Source organism: Juglans microcarpa x Juglans regia, chromosome 1D (assembly GCF_004785595.1).
Source record: "Juglans microcarpa x Juglans regia isolate MS1-56 chromosome 1D, Jm3101_v1.0, whole genome shotgun sequence".
NCBI classification, from domain to species: domain Eukaryota; kingdom Viridiplantae; phylum Streptophyta; class Magnoliopsida; order Fagales; family Juglandaceae; genus Juglans; species Juglans microcarpa x Juglans regia.
The window spans coordinates 21,031,810-21,050,560 of record NC_054594.1 but is presented as its reverse complement, the minus strand read 5'-3'; the positions used below and the strand labels follow the sequence as shown (position 1 = coordinate 21,050,560).

Here is an 18,751-nt window from a genome sequence, read left to right as displayed (position 1 = left end):
TAATTTTTTAATAAATCACGTGGTACCATATGGTAATATCTCGTCAAAATAATTATTTGAACAATAAATCTCAAATGCCCAATAACATTAGTCAATCTTCAAAACAAGGGGTACCAATATATCGACTTGTAAACCTAACACGAACATGACACGAAATTAGCGAGTTTGGGTTTAATATTAACGGGTTTTCAGGTCAAAACGAATTGACCCGTTAAGACACAATTTATAAACGGGCTAACAAGTCAACCTACTTAACATGAAATCAATCCATTTTGACCTTTTTAGAATTTATTTCAAAATTAAAATTTTATTATTGTTAAGTTCTAATATTGGTATTTCTTAGTATGCTTCTATTTTTATTATTGGGATTGTAGTTTTAGACATATGTTCATATTTATTATTGCATGGTTTGAAATAGTGGTTTTATTATACATTAAAATTTGAAAAATATTGATATATATTTTTTAAGATATTGTGATTATTAATAAATATAAATTTTAACTTTTATGTGAAATTATGTTAATCAGGTCAAATAACTTGTACATTTTAGTTCAATCCATTTAAATGAAACGAACGAGATTAAATGAGTTGTGTCATGTTAACTTATTTCTAATTAATTATTAAACAGATCAAAATAGAAAATACAACACGATCCGTTATCTAAATAGATTGAATTAAGATTTTAAAATTTGACATGTTTAATTTAACGAGTTAGATTTTAATTAATCTATATAGTTAAATATTCATGACTTGAGATAGCTTGAATGCGATCCCAAAACATGACCTGTGAACCTGTTCAAAACGCGCCAATCAAATAAAAATAGGTTTCTCGGACCAAACGACGCACAGCGAAGGCCCACCAATGAGCACCACCGCCAAACCCAACTTCTACGTTTGTACATAGAAAATTCGTATCCTCTTTCACTGAGATGAGATCTGTCTTTCACTTCAGTCTCTGGCGATAACAGTCTCAGAAGTAGTGGCAGTTTAGAGACCGAAGAAGCTGAATCCTGAATAAAACTCTTTCCAATTTTTTGTAATAATGAGAAGGTACATTGCTCCTTCACTTTCTCGATCATATTTTCCTGGAAAATAGTGAAGTGCCCGGTCTTCCATCGTTACAACCGGAGTTTAGTAATTGAGTTAAACCATTTTCTCAGGCAAGGGCATCATAGGCACCACGCGAAGCAAGGAGGGGTGAGGGGAATGGTGGGGAGGTTATCTATCGCGGTGTTGGTGCTCCTGATCTGCACAGTTTCGCTGATGTTTTCTTCCTCCAGCAGTGGAACTAGTCGATCCGGAAATCGCTCGGAGGTTAGTTAGGTCGATTTCCTAAAGCGTTTTGGATGTGATTGTTATTTTTTTTCTGTTTGATTGCTGAGAAAACGTGGGAAAATTGAAAGAAATTGGAATTCTGAAAATGCGATATTATATTATTTGAAACCTTTTAGATGGCTTTGTTGGCTCGAGTATTTGTGTTTTTTGAAGAATTGGAAGGGTAGTAGCTTTATGGTTTATTGGCTTCAGAATCTGAATTAGTGGACCGATTAAAGTGAAACATCGACAACTAGTGAATTCTATTTGGAGACAACTTAGTGAATTCACTCAGTAAAATGTTAGCTTGATCAGAGTGGCTGATGATTGGGAGCTCGAAGCCCTTACCACATATTTTAATCCGTTCTACTCTCCTCGTTTGAGAACAAGAGGTGAGGTCAAGTTGCTTTGGGCCCCATCCGAGAAAGGTGTGTTCAATGTCTGTTCTTCTACAATGTCCTTATTTCCCATAATTATAACCCCATTCCTTGTGAGAGAATATGTAAGACTAAGGTACCTTAAAGAGTTGCGTTTCTTGCTTGGAAGACATCTCTCGGGAAGATTCTTACCATGGACAATCTGAGGAAAAGACACATTTGTGCGATTGAGTGGTGTTCCATGGGGAGGACTAGGTGGCTTGTGCTTTATGGAGTGACTTCTTCATCCGGGTTGTTTTGGCTTGAGTCATGGAGAGGACTAGGTGGTAGTTCACAAAATCTTAGGAGTGTGGAAGATAGTTCCAAATATCCCATAAACTTACAAAGACTGATTGGCCTGAAATCTGAAAAAGGTGGCTGGAGATTCCTTTTTCCAAGTAAGGTTAATTGCTGTTGCATTGATTGATCTAGTGATGATACCGCCATGAAAGAAATACAGAACAACAGCAATCAAATTATTCATGTCGAGGGAAATAAATGATAGAAATTTTGATGATTTAGAATGGACGATAGAGGAGCTCAAGACTTTTTTCTTCAACACTCTCCTCCAATGGACAGCATCCATGGGCTTACTCTTTGTGATTATTTTGTATCGTTTTCTGTTTCTAGCTAGATGACTTTCACGCTCATTGTAATTGGAATGTGCCTTTAGCGTTTCATAATGAAATGATAATTACTTATCAAAAAAATGTGAAGGAGATGTGAAGTTGGGGAGAGTGGTGCAATTAGATAGCTCAGTGTATTTCCATTGTGCACTTTTTAGTCTCGGTAAATAGCATTTCCACAGGTCTTTGATTGCTCGCGTGGGTTGCCACGGGAATCCTTTGTCTCCTCTGCTGGTTATTATTATTATGGAGGCCCTTAGTAGAATAATCCCAGCTTTGGTGGATAAGGGTCTTCTACCAGGATTCGAAATGATGAATACCATCAGTGTCATGTCATATTGGATTTCTTCAAAATGAATGACATGGCGTGGTCCTTTTTTTTTTGTTGTTGTTGTTGTTTATCGGTCATATTTTCACTTTGCAGGGTTGCATTTATCTTTTTATAGAGATTATCACCATATTAGTGCTCCCAATAACGTTCCACTCTAAGTTGATATTAACTTTCTTGGAGAATGAGTACTTGGTGTCGACTAACTCCAGAGTACTACTCACCAGTGAACCAATGAGTTATGAAAGGTGTATTTTTATGGAGAGTTATGTGATGTTGACTGGTACAAGGTTGTAGCATAGAGGGAATTTCTAGGAAGAGTTAATTACTTGAGTTTCATGCCAAGCATATGGGTGGGCCCTACGATGTTACACCAATAGAAACACATGATTTTTATGAGCTGGATTTTTCTTCACACTCTTCCTGTGTTATCAGTTGTCCATTATAACTCATTCAACAATTGATCACTCATTTTCTTCCTGTTTCAAGCAGATCAAGGTAGAAGAACTTTGGAGAAGTGCTGATGCTGGTGGCTGGAGGCCATCCTCTGCTCCACGATCTGACTGGCCCCGTACATACTTTTCATTTTCTCAAAGAATGGTTGCCCCATGTTGAAGGGTCTGAATTTTATGCTTCTAGAGGTCCTAATTTTAAATTTTTTGTTTGGTGTTGTACAATGTGGCAGCTCCTCCAGCTCGAAGTGAGAGTAATGGCTTTCTGCGTGTTCGCTGTAATGGTGGTCTGAACCAGCAACGTAGTGCGGTTTGAATCCTTTTCTTTGCTACTAACATCGTTGCACATTTTCACTCATGGGTCCTTAAAATTTGCTCATGGTGTGCAAGCCAAACAAATATATTCCTTCCATGTTTGTTCCATTATTTTGGTGTGAGACGAAAAGATAAAAAGAAAAAAGTAATGAATGGTTGTTTTCAAATGTGCTGCTCAATTTGTGTTACCGAGCTAGAATTTGGGAACCCCTGTGCATGACCTAAATAAAATTGGCATCAGTGTTGTACTGCTTTTATGATGGAGTTGTTTGTTGTAAATTGATATATGCTCTTTTCAATTTTTTAGATTTGTAATGCAGTTCTTGCTGCACGAATCATGAATGCTACACTAGTTCTACCTGAGTTGGATGCAAACTCCTTTTGGCATGATGAGAGGTATGCATTTTCAAATAGTTTTGTGAACTGACAAAATATATTTGACCGGATGTATTTTTATTAGAAAATTCTGGACAACATGCCTTGAGCTATGGGTAGTTAGGTTTAGGATCCCATATAGTTTTTAATTATAAAAAATTTATTTATTATTTTATAAATATTTTAATATATATTCTCAAGAAAAATTAAAATTCATATGTGGCAGTTTGTGATTTGGAAAGTCCTTTTTCTAAAAACATCATACACAGGATTATGTTACAAAAAACTTTACACAGCATAGGGGGGGTCGTTTGACAAAAATTGGTGCATCAAGCATGGATGCACGCATGACTCAAGATGAAAGAAAATTTCAGAAAGGTACTTTTACGGCTGCATAGACAGGAAATTCTATATCTTAAAGAGATGAAAATTTTAAGGCTTCACTGGCTTAACATATGATCTGATCTGGGGTAGACCAGAAGATAAAAAGTTTTGGCTGTTCAAGGACTAAACCCCAAGGGGTGGTGCAATGATCCTGGGGTGAGCCGTATAAAACGAACGGCATGGCTGATTGCCAGAAAATCCCAGGAAGTTATTTATTAGTTTTCAACTTCTTCCATCCATCAAAATTCAACTTTTTAAGTCATAATTCAATCTACAAACCCTGTTTCTTTCTTCTAAAATCCTGAGCCTAGAGCTGCAGATGTTTATGTATGCCATCACAAGCACTGTAGACAGGTTCCTCCACATGTCCTGCGTCATTGACATAGGAAAGATCTGGAAATCCACCTATGAATGCTTATATGGTGGGTTTAGAGTTGGAGAATTTGTATTTCTAGGATTTGTTGAAGGTCTATCTGATGGCTATGATTTTGTAAAACTTGGAGGTTTCAGGGTTTGAAACATGTAACTTGGTGTATCTCATTAGATTAATAACTCATAATTTTTTTTGCTCTATGCAGCGGTTTCTATGGTATCTATGATGTTGAACATTTTATCAAGACGTTGAGGTTTGACGTGCGGATTGTTGAACACATACCAGAAATTCACAAAAAGGGAAGAATTAAAAAGATTAAAGCTTTTCAGGTGCAATGTTAGCATTTTCTTCACATTCATGAGCATGAATCTTCAATAATACTTGAAATATTAACTTCATATTTCTTTCTCTTGACTTTACTCAGTTACGTCCTCCTAGAGATGCTCCTATCAATTGGTATACTACAGTTGCTCTGGAGAAGATGAAGGAACATGGTGCTATTTATCTCACTCCCTTTTCGCACCGATTGGCTGAAGAAATTGACAATTCTGAGTATCAAAGATTGAGGTGTAGAGTTAACTATCATGCTCTAAGATTCAAGCCACATATTATGAAGTTAAGTCAATCGATAGTTGATAAGCTCCGCTCAGAAGGTCACTTCATGTCCATACATCTTCGTTTTGAGATGGATATGCTGGCATTTGCTGGGTATGGTATATAACTTTCTTACAATGTTTGTTACTTATCAAAAAAAAACTTTCTTACAATATTTGCATACACTTGCAGTTGGCTGAGCCTGTGCTAAGGGGTTAGAGATCGATAATAATTGCTTGAAATATTTGCTTATTTTATATGTTTATAAGAGAACGGTGTTTGCAGTAGGGGGAGAAGACACACTAATTGGTACATCTATCGCTAAACCATTAGGAGCTGTACAAGCATTTTTCATTTATTTAAAGGCTATATCAACTATCCGATTGCTCTATTGTAGTGTTCCACTGCTTGGCTCAACTTAGCTTTGGGCTGTTTATTTATAAAAATGTCCTTAGCTCAAGACTACTCTCAAGTTGTTTGAATAAATGAGCAAAATGGTGGATGCCCTGGTTTTGGAGGGCTTAGGGTTTCTTAGTGGCAGTTGGCATATAAATAGTCTGGTGATGTCATGCATAATAGCATTGTCATGAACACTTTGGTTATAAGTACACTGACGGGTGTGTTAAAGCATTAATTGTATGATGCATCTGTAAATGCATGTGTGTGTTTCCTCACATGCTTTTAAAGTGTGGTAAGGATTCCTCTGATGCGAGTTTCAAGGTGAAGGTAAATGGATCACCTCAATTCTGAAAGTTAGCAACTTCTCAAAAAATGTGGGCTGTTGCATCTGCACTATTCGTTTCAATCTTGGCTTAGCAAAATTTAAAAAAAGGAAAAAGGAAAATGTGGGACACAACTTATGCCCTGAAGTACACCTTGCACATCAATTTTAGTCTCATACAGAAAAAAAGGTTCAACTCTCCAGTTAAGGCTTAACAGTTAGGGCTCTTCTATTTCTCATTTCTATATGAATTTTGCAAATTTTTCCCTCATGGTTATTTATAGCTTTTATATCTTTAAACCATTCTCTTGCTTCTTGTTAATTTTTCTTTTAATATTTGGAATATTTGGACTGGGTGATGTTATACTTATTAGCAATAGCACACATATCCAAAGACCCTCACTGCTGGTCCTTCTTCATCGTTTTCCAATGCGTATAACTTCCACAACTTGATGTTTGCGTTGTAATTAAGTACTTTCCAGACCTAAATTTGGAGAAAATGAAATTGCTGATTGTTCTTTTTGTCTTTCTTTTTTTTTTTTTGGGGGGGGGGGGGAGGTAAGCTGTTTAACTGGAGCCTTCTAGATTTTTTTTAATTTCCCAATGAGTTCATGTTTTTTTTTGAGTAGAAGCTTTGAAACTATGTTTTCATCATATAGATTTTTTTTTCTGTTATATATATGGGATGTGGCTGGTAAGCTCTTGGTGAGCCCCCTTTACCATAGTTGATGGTTGTTCTCTTGTTGATCTTCTGGTTGACGAGATGAAATTATATTTTAGAAATATTTTTTTTTATAAGTAAATTATATTTTATATTTTAGAAATATTTGCATGAGAATACCGTTAACCTCAAACATTGGTTGTAATGACTTATAGGTGCTTAGATATATTTACGCCTCAAGAGCAAGCAATTTTGAAGAAGTACCGAAAGGAAAATTTTGCGCCAAAAGTACTCAATTATGACGAAAGGAGGGCCATTGGAAAATGCCCATTAACTCCAGAAGAGGTGATCTTCTTGCCTTTCATTGTCCTTCAATCTATTTTTGGAAAGATAATTTTTTCTTACACAGCTAATTCAAAACTTGTCGAGGCTAAGAAGACTAAAGGCTGGTTTGGATTCAGAGATAAGATGATTTTAGATGAAAGTTGAAAAAAATATTAAAAATATTATTAGAATATTATTTTTTAATATTATTATTGTTTTGAGGTTTGAAAAAGTTGAATTGTTTATTATATTTTGTGTGAGAATTTGTAAAAATTGTAATGATGAGATGAGATAAAACACTTTCCGAATCCAAACGGAGGTTTGGATATTGACCTGAGTTGAGATGAATTGAGTTCTTTATAAATAGTAGTGAGTTAAGATTGTGGAATGAGTTTTGTAGGGCCCACCTAAATTGAGTTTAGATGTGTTTAAATGTTAAGATGAGTTTAGATGTATTTATGAGAAGTTGAAAAAGTTGTGGGCCCCGCATGTAAAGAGGTGTTGAGTTGAAAAAAAGTTGTGGATCCCACTTGTAAAGAGGTTTTGAATTGAGATGAGTTTGGCCTCATTTGTTTTCGCAGATGATATGAGTTGAGATTAAAGTTAAAAAGTTGAATAAAATATTGTTAGAATACATTTTTTAATATTATTTTTGTTTTGGAAATTTGAAAAAGTTAAATTATTTATTTTATTTTGTATTAAAATTTGAGAAAGTTGTAATGATTAGATTAGATGAGTTGAGAAGTTTTCTGAAAATAAACGAGACTTAGTGATTTGAGAGTTGGATGTTTGGATGTTAGACTTAGGTTAAAATTAAACTGAACTGAAATAACAGTTCAATTTAAGTTCCAAACGGGGCCTAACAGACCATGATGGCATTGGAAAGATATTTTTTCTTACATAACTAGTCCCAAGCTAAGCTTGTCGAGGCGTAGAAGACTAATAGACTATGACGCCATTGTGGTGTCTAGTGATATATTCTGATTATTTTTTGTATTAGGCCATATACTTTTTTTTTTTTTTTTTTGATAGGTTATAGACTCTCCATATTTTAATATTATGATGTCTCTTCTCACTGCAGGTTGGTCTGATTCTACACGCAATGGGGTTTGATAATTCTACCAGAATATACCTGGCTGCTGGTGAGCTTTTTGGTGGGAATCGATTCATGGAACCATTTCGGACACTTTTCCCTCGTCTTGAGAACCACAGTTCTGTGGAACATACAGATGAGCTAGTTGAGAACGCCAGGGGACTGGCAGGGTCGGCTGTTGATTACATGGTTTGTCTTTTGTCTGACATTTTTATGCCAACATATGATGGCCCAAGCAACTTTGCAAACAATCTCCTTGGACACCGCCTTTACTATGGCTTCCGCACTACAATCAGACCTGACAGGAAAGGTCTTGCCCCTATCTTCATTGATCGGGAGAATGGACGAAAGGCAGGTTTTGACGAAGCTGTTAGGCGAGTCATGCTCAAAACAAACTTTGGTGGACCCCACAAGCGGGTGTCACCAGAGTCCTTCTATACAAATTCTTGGCCTGAATGTTTCTGTCAATCTTCACCACAGAATCCTGCTGACAAATGTCCACCTGATGATGTTGTGCAAGTTTTAAGCAGCCATTTGGAGAGTGAAGATACTGATGACTTCAAGTCATTGACAACCTCGTTAAATTCGACAATACCGGGGGCGGAAAGATGAGAAAATTTGACCCAAACTTCTAGCTGGTGGTTAGCCTAACTCGGTAATGAACCCCCACATGCATCAAATTGAAAAGCAAGAGATTTTCTCAACCATATTACGCGGTAATTTTATACCTGTAAAATGTCTTTTCTTAGCACCTGAGTGATTCTGCCAACATTCTTGAATGCTAAACTTGCAGATTTTCAAACATGTTTCATATTTTGTATTGATATAATAGGACATCCAGATTATACAAGAAAAGGTTTAGAGGAAGTGAAAAAGAATGTTGTAGAGCTCTTAAAAAAAAAAAAAAAAAAACGTCTTACAATGTCCCAGTTCAGTGCAAATGTTATATCATAAAGAGAAATAATAGTTACAGTCGTGTGTATGTAAGCGTCGCGCAATCATTTGAATAAATATGAAATTTATATGAAAAAAAATTAATTTTTTAATAATAGATTTCATTCTTTTTCAAAGTGACTGCACGATGCTTGTGCATTTCACAAATATGTATAGCATTACTCTTCATTTGATCATTTAAGTTGACGGTTGATATTTCAGTTATTCTTGCTGGCATAATCTCAGAAGATGCGTAGTTGGTGTTATCTATTTGGTGGTAGAGGTTCATGTTTCCTACGGTTCAGAGGGGTCGGTCATACAGATAAAGGTTGCTGGAGCAAATTTGAATTACTTTGAACTACCTGATTTTGTCGAAATTTGTATGTAACTTGAGAACTTATTATAACTCTATTATGAATGTATGATATCTGGTTGGTTGGCTTACGTCCAACAGGGAAAAACAGTGTATCACTGATCTTAATTTAACAAAGACAATTTATTGGGGCCTGGTTTGGCCAACATATACCAGTGGGTACAATTATACCTCATTTGAAAATGCCAAATGCACACTTTATCAAAAGCAATTGTAGCAAAAGGACACTAAACAAAAGCGACCAAATCAGTTCTTCGTATTTTTTTCACTTTTTGAATTATTTTTTTTTTAATGAATGATTAGTTTTAAAATCTTTTTTTTTTTTTATTCAAACAACAAATAAAAAAGAATAAATAATTTATTCGAAAACATCAATTAAGTTTGCTGGCAAGCTATACCGAAAATCAACTCATATTATTCTAAATCAAATCATGACACCAAAAGGGGGAAAAAAAATAAAGAAACTTGAAAGGGTAATTGTTACACAATTAAATCAACCTCATTTTGGGGGGGTGGGGTGTGAATACATGCATGTATTAAGGTAGCAATGAATTTCTAGCAAGAAGAAAAAACAGAAACAACGGATGTCATCCCTGAGCTGCCTATCATTTATTTACTTTTGATCAACACTTACATCGGGAATTCACAAACCTTAAATTGTGAACACAAGAAAAAAGAGAGGGAAAATCAAGAGTGGCTTAGAAAATTAGCCTATGGATTGTACTCGCAACGTGTTGGCAACATAGAGCAAATGACTGATGTTTGTTGGGGGATAGTTTTGGAGCAGTTTGAGATTCGATGTGAAATCACCTGCTAGAAGGCGCCGCCGTATGAGGATCAGCATAGCACAGCATATCCGAAGAAGGGTTTCCTGCAAACACAAATTGTCAGTTTTTCTGCCTCTTTTTGCATAAATTTAGAGATATATAGCAGAATAATGCCGACTACGTAATACTACCTGAGGACCTTCAGGGTCACTTAGAAGTGTGTCCCAAATGTGAAGGCTGTCGGAAAAATTGAATTCCTGCGTCAAGAGGAGAGTAATCCACCTAAATGCATAAAATTGGGGGTTGACCTGTGATTTACCAACGAAATAGTAAGTGTAGGAAATTGTCAAACAACCGGAAATTAACAATTATTTTATAAACCTTTGGAAAATTATGACAATCAGACAAGGGACAACGTGCAGAACACACTTAGAGCCCTGCAGGAAATTCCTTGTCATGCTACAGAATAGACAAATGGAAAAACAAGGAAAAAAGAGCAGTGATTGATAGCTACAAGAAAAGAAAAGCCCATATCAGAAATATTACACCCAACTCGCAGTAGCACCATCATATTCCCCACATTGCAACTAGGAAGGACAGTTCCCAAATTTTAACAAGACTACTATATCCACCCCCTTCCAAATCTATACTATTCTTGAACCAATTCCTCACTCTTCTTCCGGTGAAAAAGTGAAGACATACTTTAAAGTTTGTTGAGGAGACAAACCGAGTTTTCATTAAAGACGCTGTGAAAATGGGGTACCAACCAAGGGATAAATCCATGGATTTACAGCTAAAAATATTACAACAGGACATTTTACACCTTGAAATTTGTAGCTTTTTCAGTATTAGTTGTACTTAAACCCTTAAAACCTATCAATAGAAATTTAAAACCAGCGGGAAAGAAATAAATAAAAGAAAAAACATATGTGACCATTCCACTATACATATAGGAGAATAAGCCAAGTTTAAAAAAAAAAAAAATCAGCAACTTTATCAATCACTTCATTCTCATAAGTTACAGACACTAAACATTAAAGAAACAAAGTCACAAACACAAAGTTGTGGACGGATCATTCCGACTGGAGTAAATGGTGAGATTTCGACTCAAGAAGTTATGCGTCATAATATTGCTGATTCTTAACCCATCAGCCGAGATGAATAAACCTTAGAAAAAGCCTTTTGCAACTACGTATCACTTACCCATATCATACCCTTCACACTATAATAGTTAAAGCCAAAAGTAGAACCAAACTATGCTTCTATTCAACTTCTATTTTATTCTATTGGAATTTAGTTATGGTACGCTAATCAAAATGGTCCCATTATCTCATCAAAAGATATGTTTTTTTATATATAATTAAAAGTATCAAAAGATATACTTAAAGCTATATGGTATCCCAGCTGTGTTCTGAACCATGGGTCTGATGCCTAAATTGAGAGCCGCCCTATTCTTTAAGAGAAATTTGCATAGAAAGATAAGGAAGACTGAAAAGGCAGCATAATTTATCAGTTAAAATAATTTCTTACTTTGGTTGTGACCTCAAGATGACGCCACAACTCCTCATCATGCTCCTTAAGAAGCTGTGACAATTTTGTAATCGTGGAACGGATTCCCACAACACTATTATCAAGTTGCTGACAGAAGTGGTCACGGAATCCGCTTAATAACTCAACAAAACAAAAGAATGTGTCTGCTTCAGCAGAGGCCTGCATAACTTATAGATTAGAAAATGATATGCAATATTAAACCAAAGGAAATCACAGGAAACATTTTTTTATAAGTAAAATCACAGGAAACATGATAGCTGCAAATGACAATAATTGTAACATTTCCATCACTGTTATGTAATGTCTTCATAATTGTTTATTGCCAGCAACAAGCATTTCATACCAACATTTTTTTATGGAAAATGCCACTCTCACCGAGAGTGGCTACCGACACTCCTCACCGATTGCCTTTTTTTTTTTTTTTTACTTAATAATTAAGGAAGTGTTTTTTAATGAGTTTGTGATTTTTATTTTATTTTTAAATGTTTAAGGGGTTTAAAAAAATGTTTGAAAATAAAGGGCCAAAGGTGGTCTGGACTTTTCCTTAGGTCGTTACAGCCATTCAAGGAGAAATTTATTTGAGATAGCATTTTGGAAAGATGGAACATCGCTTAGCTGGGTGGAAGACACTGTATTTATCCAAAGGTGGGCAGGTAAATTTGATTAAAAACACCGTCTATCCTAGCAACTGACTTCTTATCTTTATTTTATGTCCTTGTTGGCATAGCCTAGTGCCTCAAAAAGCTCTAAAGGGACTTCTGGTGGGGAGGAATTGTTGATGAGGTTCAAGTTTCATCCAATGATCTAAGATTTGTACCCCAAATCTTATTTTTGACCACTAAGCTTCTATGTGAAAGTAGAATCAGGAAAGCATTGATCACCTTTTGCTACACTGTGAGCATGCTAGAGAAATATGAGCATAGATGTTCAGCATTTTAGGGATCGTGGACTTGACGGCATGCCAACAAAACCCTTGCGGAAGTCAATAGAAATTCAGATGCCTGAAAAATGGTCCCTTTGTGTGAAATGAGATGCATTTGGCAAGAACACAATGTCCAAAATTTCGAAAAGGGGGAGTGGATGATATCAGAGTTAAAAGCCATTGTATTCAATACCCTCTATATTTGGAGGATGCTCACACAAGTTCCCAATACACCAACTTTCTAGAGTTCAAAGACTTTTGCTCTTTTTGTTTTCATGCTAGTTGGGTTTATTCCTCTTTATACATCTAGTGTGCTAGGGTTGTGCTCTGCTGGCTTGGGTATCAAAATTTTGTTTTCGCTCAACAAAGTTCTTTTGAGCAAAAGTGCAAAATACCTAAAACTTAAGATGTAAATTACATAAATCCAGCAAATCCAGCACAGAAGAAATTTGGTTGTGTTTGAAACCCTGGCACCACATCAATGTATATGGCAAAATAAGATTCATTTAGCTAACTAAAGGTTAATACGGATTCCATCCACCAGTGTAAAAGAACTAGATAAACAATAAAAAACAGAACTTTGATAAAAACGCTAATTTTGTTTTGGAGTATGCCTTTCAGGGAAAAGAAAATTCAAACGTTTTTCCAAGCCAGGGAATACAACAACAATATTTGAGCTATAGAATGAAAGAGAACCTAAACTCATATGCTTCTGAACCAGAAACTTAAAGCAATAGTATAAGACTGTGCACCTGGAAGCATATATCTAAAGGAAAAAAAATAGTTAATATTAAAATCCGGAATCAAGCAACAAAGTATGTTGTGTGATCCTTATTGGCAGCAAGACAATAAAAGCTTGCATCCAACTACCATCACTGGATACTTTCAAATTAAGTTTGATATACAAAAAAAATAGACTGGTGTTCAGAAAACAGACACTTGTTCAAGAAAAAAAGGAACATAAATTAATTGACATTACTTACTGCATATTCCTCTTCAGGGTCATTTCTGAATATATAGAATAGAGGAGCCAAAATCTCATTCATTCCTTGAACATATTTTATGCCTGGATTTAACTTTGCAAATATGATTAATATGTTCTTTAAAGCCTCCTGAAAAATAAGGCGGATATAAGTCAGCAAAGCAGCTTATACTAAACAAAATTGAACATGTATGAATTAACTTTGTAACAAAAGGGAACACCTGATTACATTCTGCGAATTGAGAGTCCCCTGAGAAAAAGTGCATGCCTGGATGGGTGCGCTTCACATCTCGGTCAATCTGTTCTATAATCTCCGTGTCCTACATAACCAATGTTTAGAGTTACATATTTCACAAGAAGGCTGCACAAGCACCTAGTAATCTACATAACTAATGTTCAATTTCCCAAGGCACTGGGATTGGCACATAATCAGCAGACAGTAATCTTGCTAAATATATACTGGATATTTCCGGACAAGCTACAATCTTGACCATAGCCCAAAACCATCATGTTTACACTCATCATTAACCAACAAACATACTTCTGTGCAATGTTAACCATCATAGCAAATCCGGGCATATTTCCTAGAGAATAAGAAAACTGTGTCGCGCTGACAATTTTCATACCCAAGGTTCAATTTTCAATACATGAACGTTCTTTTGTACTGGAAGTCAGACACAACTTGTTGGCTCTAGAACATAATACTTTATCCTCCATCTTTATTTGTATAGGCCATAGGGTGAGAAGATGCCACTTGAACTAGAGCTCATTAGTCATTATGGAATGAGAAATGACCAGTGTGGTCCAAAATGATTAATTCAATGGGAAAGAAGGAACCTAATCATATAATATTCTAATGCTCCCCCTGCATATAAGCCCAGACCCCCTTAATAAGTAGGGTCCAACATGTTGAATATTTAACTGAAATGAGAAGTATAGTGTGAAGTCAAGATTTGAACTCACAATCTACTCTATTATTATGTGGAAAGGGTTGTTGCAATAAACCATGGAAAGGAAGTTTGGGAGACACGTGTAAGGGGATAATTTTGAACACATGCTTTTGGTATGCATGCGAGAAAGATATCTCAAAATGATAAAGATTCTACAGCGAAGAAAATCAAAGTTCATCAAATGGGGGTCTGATGAATATAGTTGTTTGAATAGCTAGAACCATACAAAAAAGATGGTGCACAGGATCTCGTGAGAAAGTTTTTGAGCATCACTATAGTGTATGCACATATTTTAGATCATTCAAGTGAAGAAAGATGGCAAAGAGACACAGACCAATCACAAATTAGATCCTAATTGAACCAAAATAGTTACACACAGTGAGAATTGCACAACAAAAATTTCATATACAAATTGATTCATAATAGTATTACTGAGCTTCCAGTTATGGAATTTTGGACCAATTTTCAATTGCTCGTCACTTGATATAATACCTGAAAGAATTGGTTCCATATGCTGGTCTTTCCAAGACTCAAAGGATGCTCCCCATGGGTAATTTCTGATCTTGAGAGCAAGCCCCTGCTTTCACTTTTTGAGTCGCCTTTGTCACAACTTCTCGTTTTATCCAACCTCCATGTGATTTCTGACTGACTAGCCACAGAAACATTCAGAGAACCGCACTTTTACAGAAAAAGAAAAAAAATTCAAAATGGATGCAACAAAAAGCACACTACATCATGTTTTAAGAAGTCATTTATTTTCATTAGCATCCAACTTCTCGTAGATGCGTAAAACTATTGACTATGAGACATACCATATCAGACATTAAGTGCATGTTTGGGATTGCGGTAGGAAATATAACTTAGTGTATGTTTGGGATTGTGGTGGGAAATATAGCTTATAGCTTTAGGGCTTATAGTTTATAACTTAAATAATAAGCTCTATAGTTCAAAAGTTGTTTACTGTTTGATAAACATGTATCTAAAGCACTTTTAAAGTTAGTTACATTAATTTTTTAAAAATATATAGTTATCTACAGGAGCTTTGGTGCTTTTTAAAAAAGTAGACTTTCAGATTTTTTAGGTGATTAAAGCACTTTTTATAAATTTACCAAACATATCATTTTTTCTTTAAAAGAGCTTTTAAATAGTTAAAAGCACTTTTTAAGCTTTCAAACTCAATCCCAAACAGGCTCTTAGAGCTTTAGGACTCATAGCTTATGGCTTAAAAAATAAGTTCTACTATTAAAAAGTTATTTACTGTTTGGTAACCATGTGTTTAAAGCACTTCCAAACATGTTATATTCATTTGGAAACAATTAAAAAAGTGTTTTTTGATGTAGAAAAGACATCATTTGATTTTAAAAAAAAATTATGACCATATCCATGAAAGTATAAAAATTGTAATTATCTTAAAGTTGTATGGGTATTTTCGCCCATTGACAGTTTTTTTAAAATTCGAATTACGTTCTGCACTATCCGGAAAAGCACCAAAATAATGATTTTCCTCAAATGTACTTTTTAGTTTATTTGAGATTAAAAAGTACTTTAATATGTAACACCCAAACAACCTAATTTTTCCATTAAAGAGATTTTAAAGTTATTTAAGTACTTTTTAAGACTCCTAACGCAACCCCAAACAGGCCCTAAAAGAACCGGAAAACTGAACTTATAGGCTCACTTGACGTTCAGGTTTTATAAAATGACGGCAAGAAAGGCCAATTGTCAAGACACATGAGGAAGGAAGTTCATTTGAGGCAATTTTTCATCCCTTACCCTGCTTATTCTAAAAATCAAACACATTATTAAAGCCAATAATGTGTTTTTATTGGTAATAGGCCATGCCCAAGCACACAAGACATATACAAGAGCATCACCTATGCATGATTATCTAGTGATACAAGAAACACATTATCAAAACCAAAGATAATACCCATTGTCTTTAAACTTCTAGTTCACACTGCTTAAAGCAAGAGGAATACCATGAATATTATTAATTTAGTGTATTATTATCTCTTTCTATAAGCAAGAACAAGCATACTAAATTCATTTGTTCATTTTGGCTAGAAAAAACAAGCACATGAACACGCGATCCTATTCCCAAAGGAAATAATGTTTTGAGAAAAGAAACCTTTAAAGAAATTGCATACAAGAGAATCAAGGTTCAACATTACAAAGTCAAGGAGGATAAGGCAACCAGAACTCCCCATTGACTAAGAAAAGCATACACGTGCAAGTGCACAGATATATGTATGTATGTATGCACGTACGTACGTATGCAACTATGCATTTAAACGGGGTGGGGGGTAATGAGGGTAAGATTAACTATATAAAAGAAGCAGAATGACCATCTTCAGGATCGAAAAAGGCTAGCTGCATTTTCTTAAATTCCACTATTACTAAAGAGGTGGATGATTGACTCAATCCATGCTAAAGTTAATTGCAAGCTTTTTTTTTTTTTTTGGCAAGATTGTGTTCAGTTTATCTGGTTTTGCTATTCCTTGTCATCTCAATAAACCAATACCACATGAAAATAGAAATGGAGTCATCAAAAATTCAAAATCCACAACATGACTTACAGGATTCATCAAAAGCTCCTCTTTAAATTGCTTGTACTGCAACCTCCTCTTAGCTAATTCTGATGACCAAAGCCCACGATCTGGCGGCAGATAGCCCAGCAAGAGCTGTGACAACCAACAATCCCTAAAGTCAATATCAATTCTATTCATCACAACATAGCTACTGCCAGAAACACTCATTTTTCTCCCTTTTTAATATCTTAAAGAAACCCTGTAAACTAGCAATGAGTATGAAGAAGAAAAACAATGCATTTTCTTAACAAAAGGCCCCTACGCAGTCCAAATTTTTGTTAAAACGTTAAGTGAAAACTTTGAATCCTAATTCTATGTTATTTTCTGACCCCAAATAACTAAATCTGCCACTGCCACGCCACTCAACCGAGCAGGCCAATTCCAGCAATTGACTAGAGGTATTTTTTCATTGAGAAATATTAGACCTAAAAAATGAAATACAAAAGGCTTAGCCAAAAAAAAAAACAAAACAAAAGGCATGCTTACAAATGGGTTAACGAGATACATCAAATCTACTGTATAGCCAAGTAATAAAAAAGAAATGTTACAATCTGCCGCATTAAATTAAACAAACCAGTCTGTAAAGTAATTGTAAAGAATCTTTTTATAATTCTCGTTGTACTTCCCCTGCATTTCTCTTCCTATTTTACTGTCCATTACTGTTCACTCTTTTTTTTTTTTTTTTTTTTGCCTTGGTCCGAGTAATTTCCGTGCAACTCGTCCGTGCAAATCATTTCCCAAACTACATACCTTCCAAACCATGGAACGAATCCCAGGGATATCCGGTATACCCTGTGATGAGATTCTTCGCAAGTCTCGTATGTTTATCACTTTCTTCGATATCTAAATTTCCATAAATACAACCAAAATCCGAGTCAATTTTCAAAGTTAATTTCAATATACATAAACACAACATTTTACAGAGAGAGATAGAACCGGGGGAGAGGGAGGGAAAGAGCCAACCTCGGCGAGGAGCTGAGACTGGCGAGAAATGTCGACGGTGGAGAAGTCGACTTCTTCGGAGATGTCATTGTAACTGAGATCGCTACTATGACTATCGTTGGAGGGAGAATCTTTGGTTTCGGGCGGCTTCTCAGGATCTACTCTGGTGGGAGAGGGAGGGGTCGGGGGGGTTGGAGGATCTAATGTGGGTTCCACGGCGGGGGAATAGGAAATGGTGGTGGTAGTGGTGGTGGAGTGGCGAGAGAGGCGCTCGTCGTCTTCGAGAGAAGGAGTGGAGGACCAGAGCGAGCTGTTGAGCCAGTCGGGCAAGCGCTTGTTCACCATTGTTAAATTCTTAGAACTGCAATGCCTACAGAAATTTGGAATTCCCGGGAGCAGAGGAAATCTTCTTGCGGAATTCTGCTGAGGGCTTTCACAGTCGAGATAGAGACGAGAGTAGAGGAGCCACGTCACCGCAATTTGTTCATTACATTTACCGTTAGTTATATCGAGAATATCTTAATTATTTGGATTAAAAAAAAAAAAAAGGTCATGTTCATGATATGATATGCATCATTTGAGTAATTGAGTTAATCTATGTATAGTCTCTAAATGAAGATTGCTCATATAAGCTCATAATGAAGATTACTCATACAAGCTCATGTAGTTATATTTAAAAAAAAATTATAATTATAATAATATCCTTTTTAAAATGATGTTTGTTTTCCTTTTACCATCATTCATCAATAAGACTGCAGATAGTCTTC

The 18,751-nt window shown here is 35.6% G+C and overlaps 2 protein-coding genes across 3 annotated transcripts; one reads left to right on the top strand and one right to left on the bottom strand.

The window, feature by feature from the left end:
• The first annotated feature begins 838 nt into the window (after positions 1 to 838).
• On the top strand, positions 839 to 8,778 carry LOC121266062 (O-fucosyltransferase 1). Its single transcript, XM_041169768.1, has 9 exons — positions 839 to 1,050; positions 1,161 to 1,314; positions 3,177 to 3,255; positions 3,370 to 3,446; positions 3,759 to 3,847; positions 4,789 to 4,912; positions 5,008 to 5,291; positions 6,775 to 6,904; positions 7,965 to 8,778. Exons 1-9 carry the CDS (start codon positions 1,043 to 1,045, stop codon positions 8,586 to 8,588), a joined length of 1,569 nt encoding a protein of 522 aa, XP_041025702.1. The 5' UTR covers positions 839 to 1,042; the 3' UTR covers positions 8,589 to 8,778.
• A 1,038-nt stretch (positions 8,779 to 9,816) lies between these two features.
• On the bottom strand, positions 9,817 to 18,457 carry LOC121236931 (TBC1 domain family member 13-like). 2 transcript variants are annotated; one of them, XM_041133452.1, is made up of 9 exons: positions 18,006 to 18,456; positions 17,793 to 17,885; positions 17,031 to 17,135; positions 14,947 to 15,099; positions 13,726 to 13,824; positions 13,506 to 13,634; positions 11,580 to 11,759; positions 10,241 to 10,357; positions 9,817 to 10,153 (listed from the first exon to the last, which is right to left on the bottom strand). In XM_041133452.1, the coding sequence occupies exons 1-9, from the start codon at positions 18,327 to 18,329 to the stop codon at positions 9,989 to 9,991; spliced, it is 1,365 nt and encodes a 454-aa protein (XP_040989386.1). In that variant the 5' UTR covers positions 18,330 to 18,456; the 3' UTR covers positions 9,817 to 9,988. The 2 variants fall into 2 exon arrangements, with proteins under 2 accessions (XP_040989386.1, XP_040989394.1); XM_041133460.1 differs by lacking the exon at positions 17,793 to 17,885 and having other exon boundaries at positions 18,006 to 18,457.
• Positions 18,458 to 18,751: the final 294 nt, after the last annotated feature.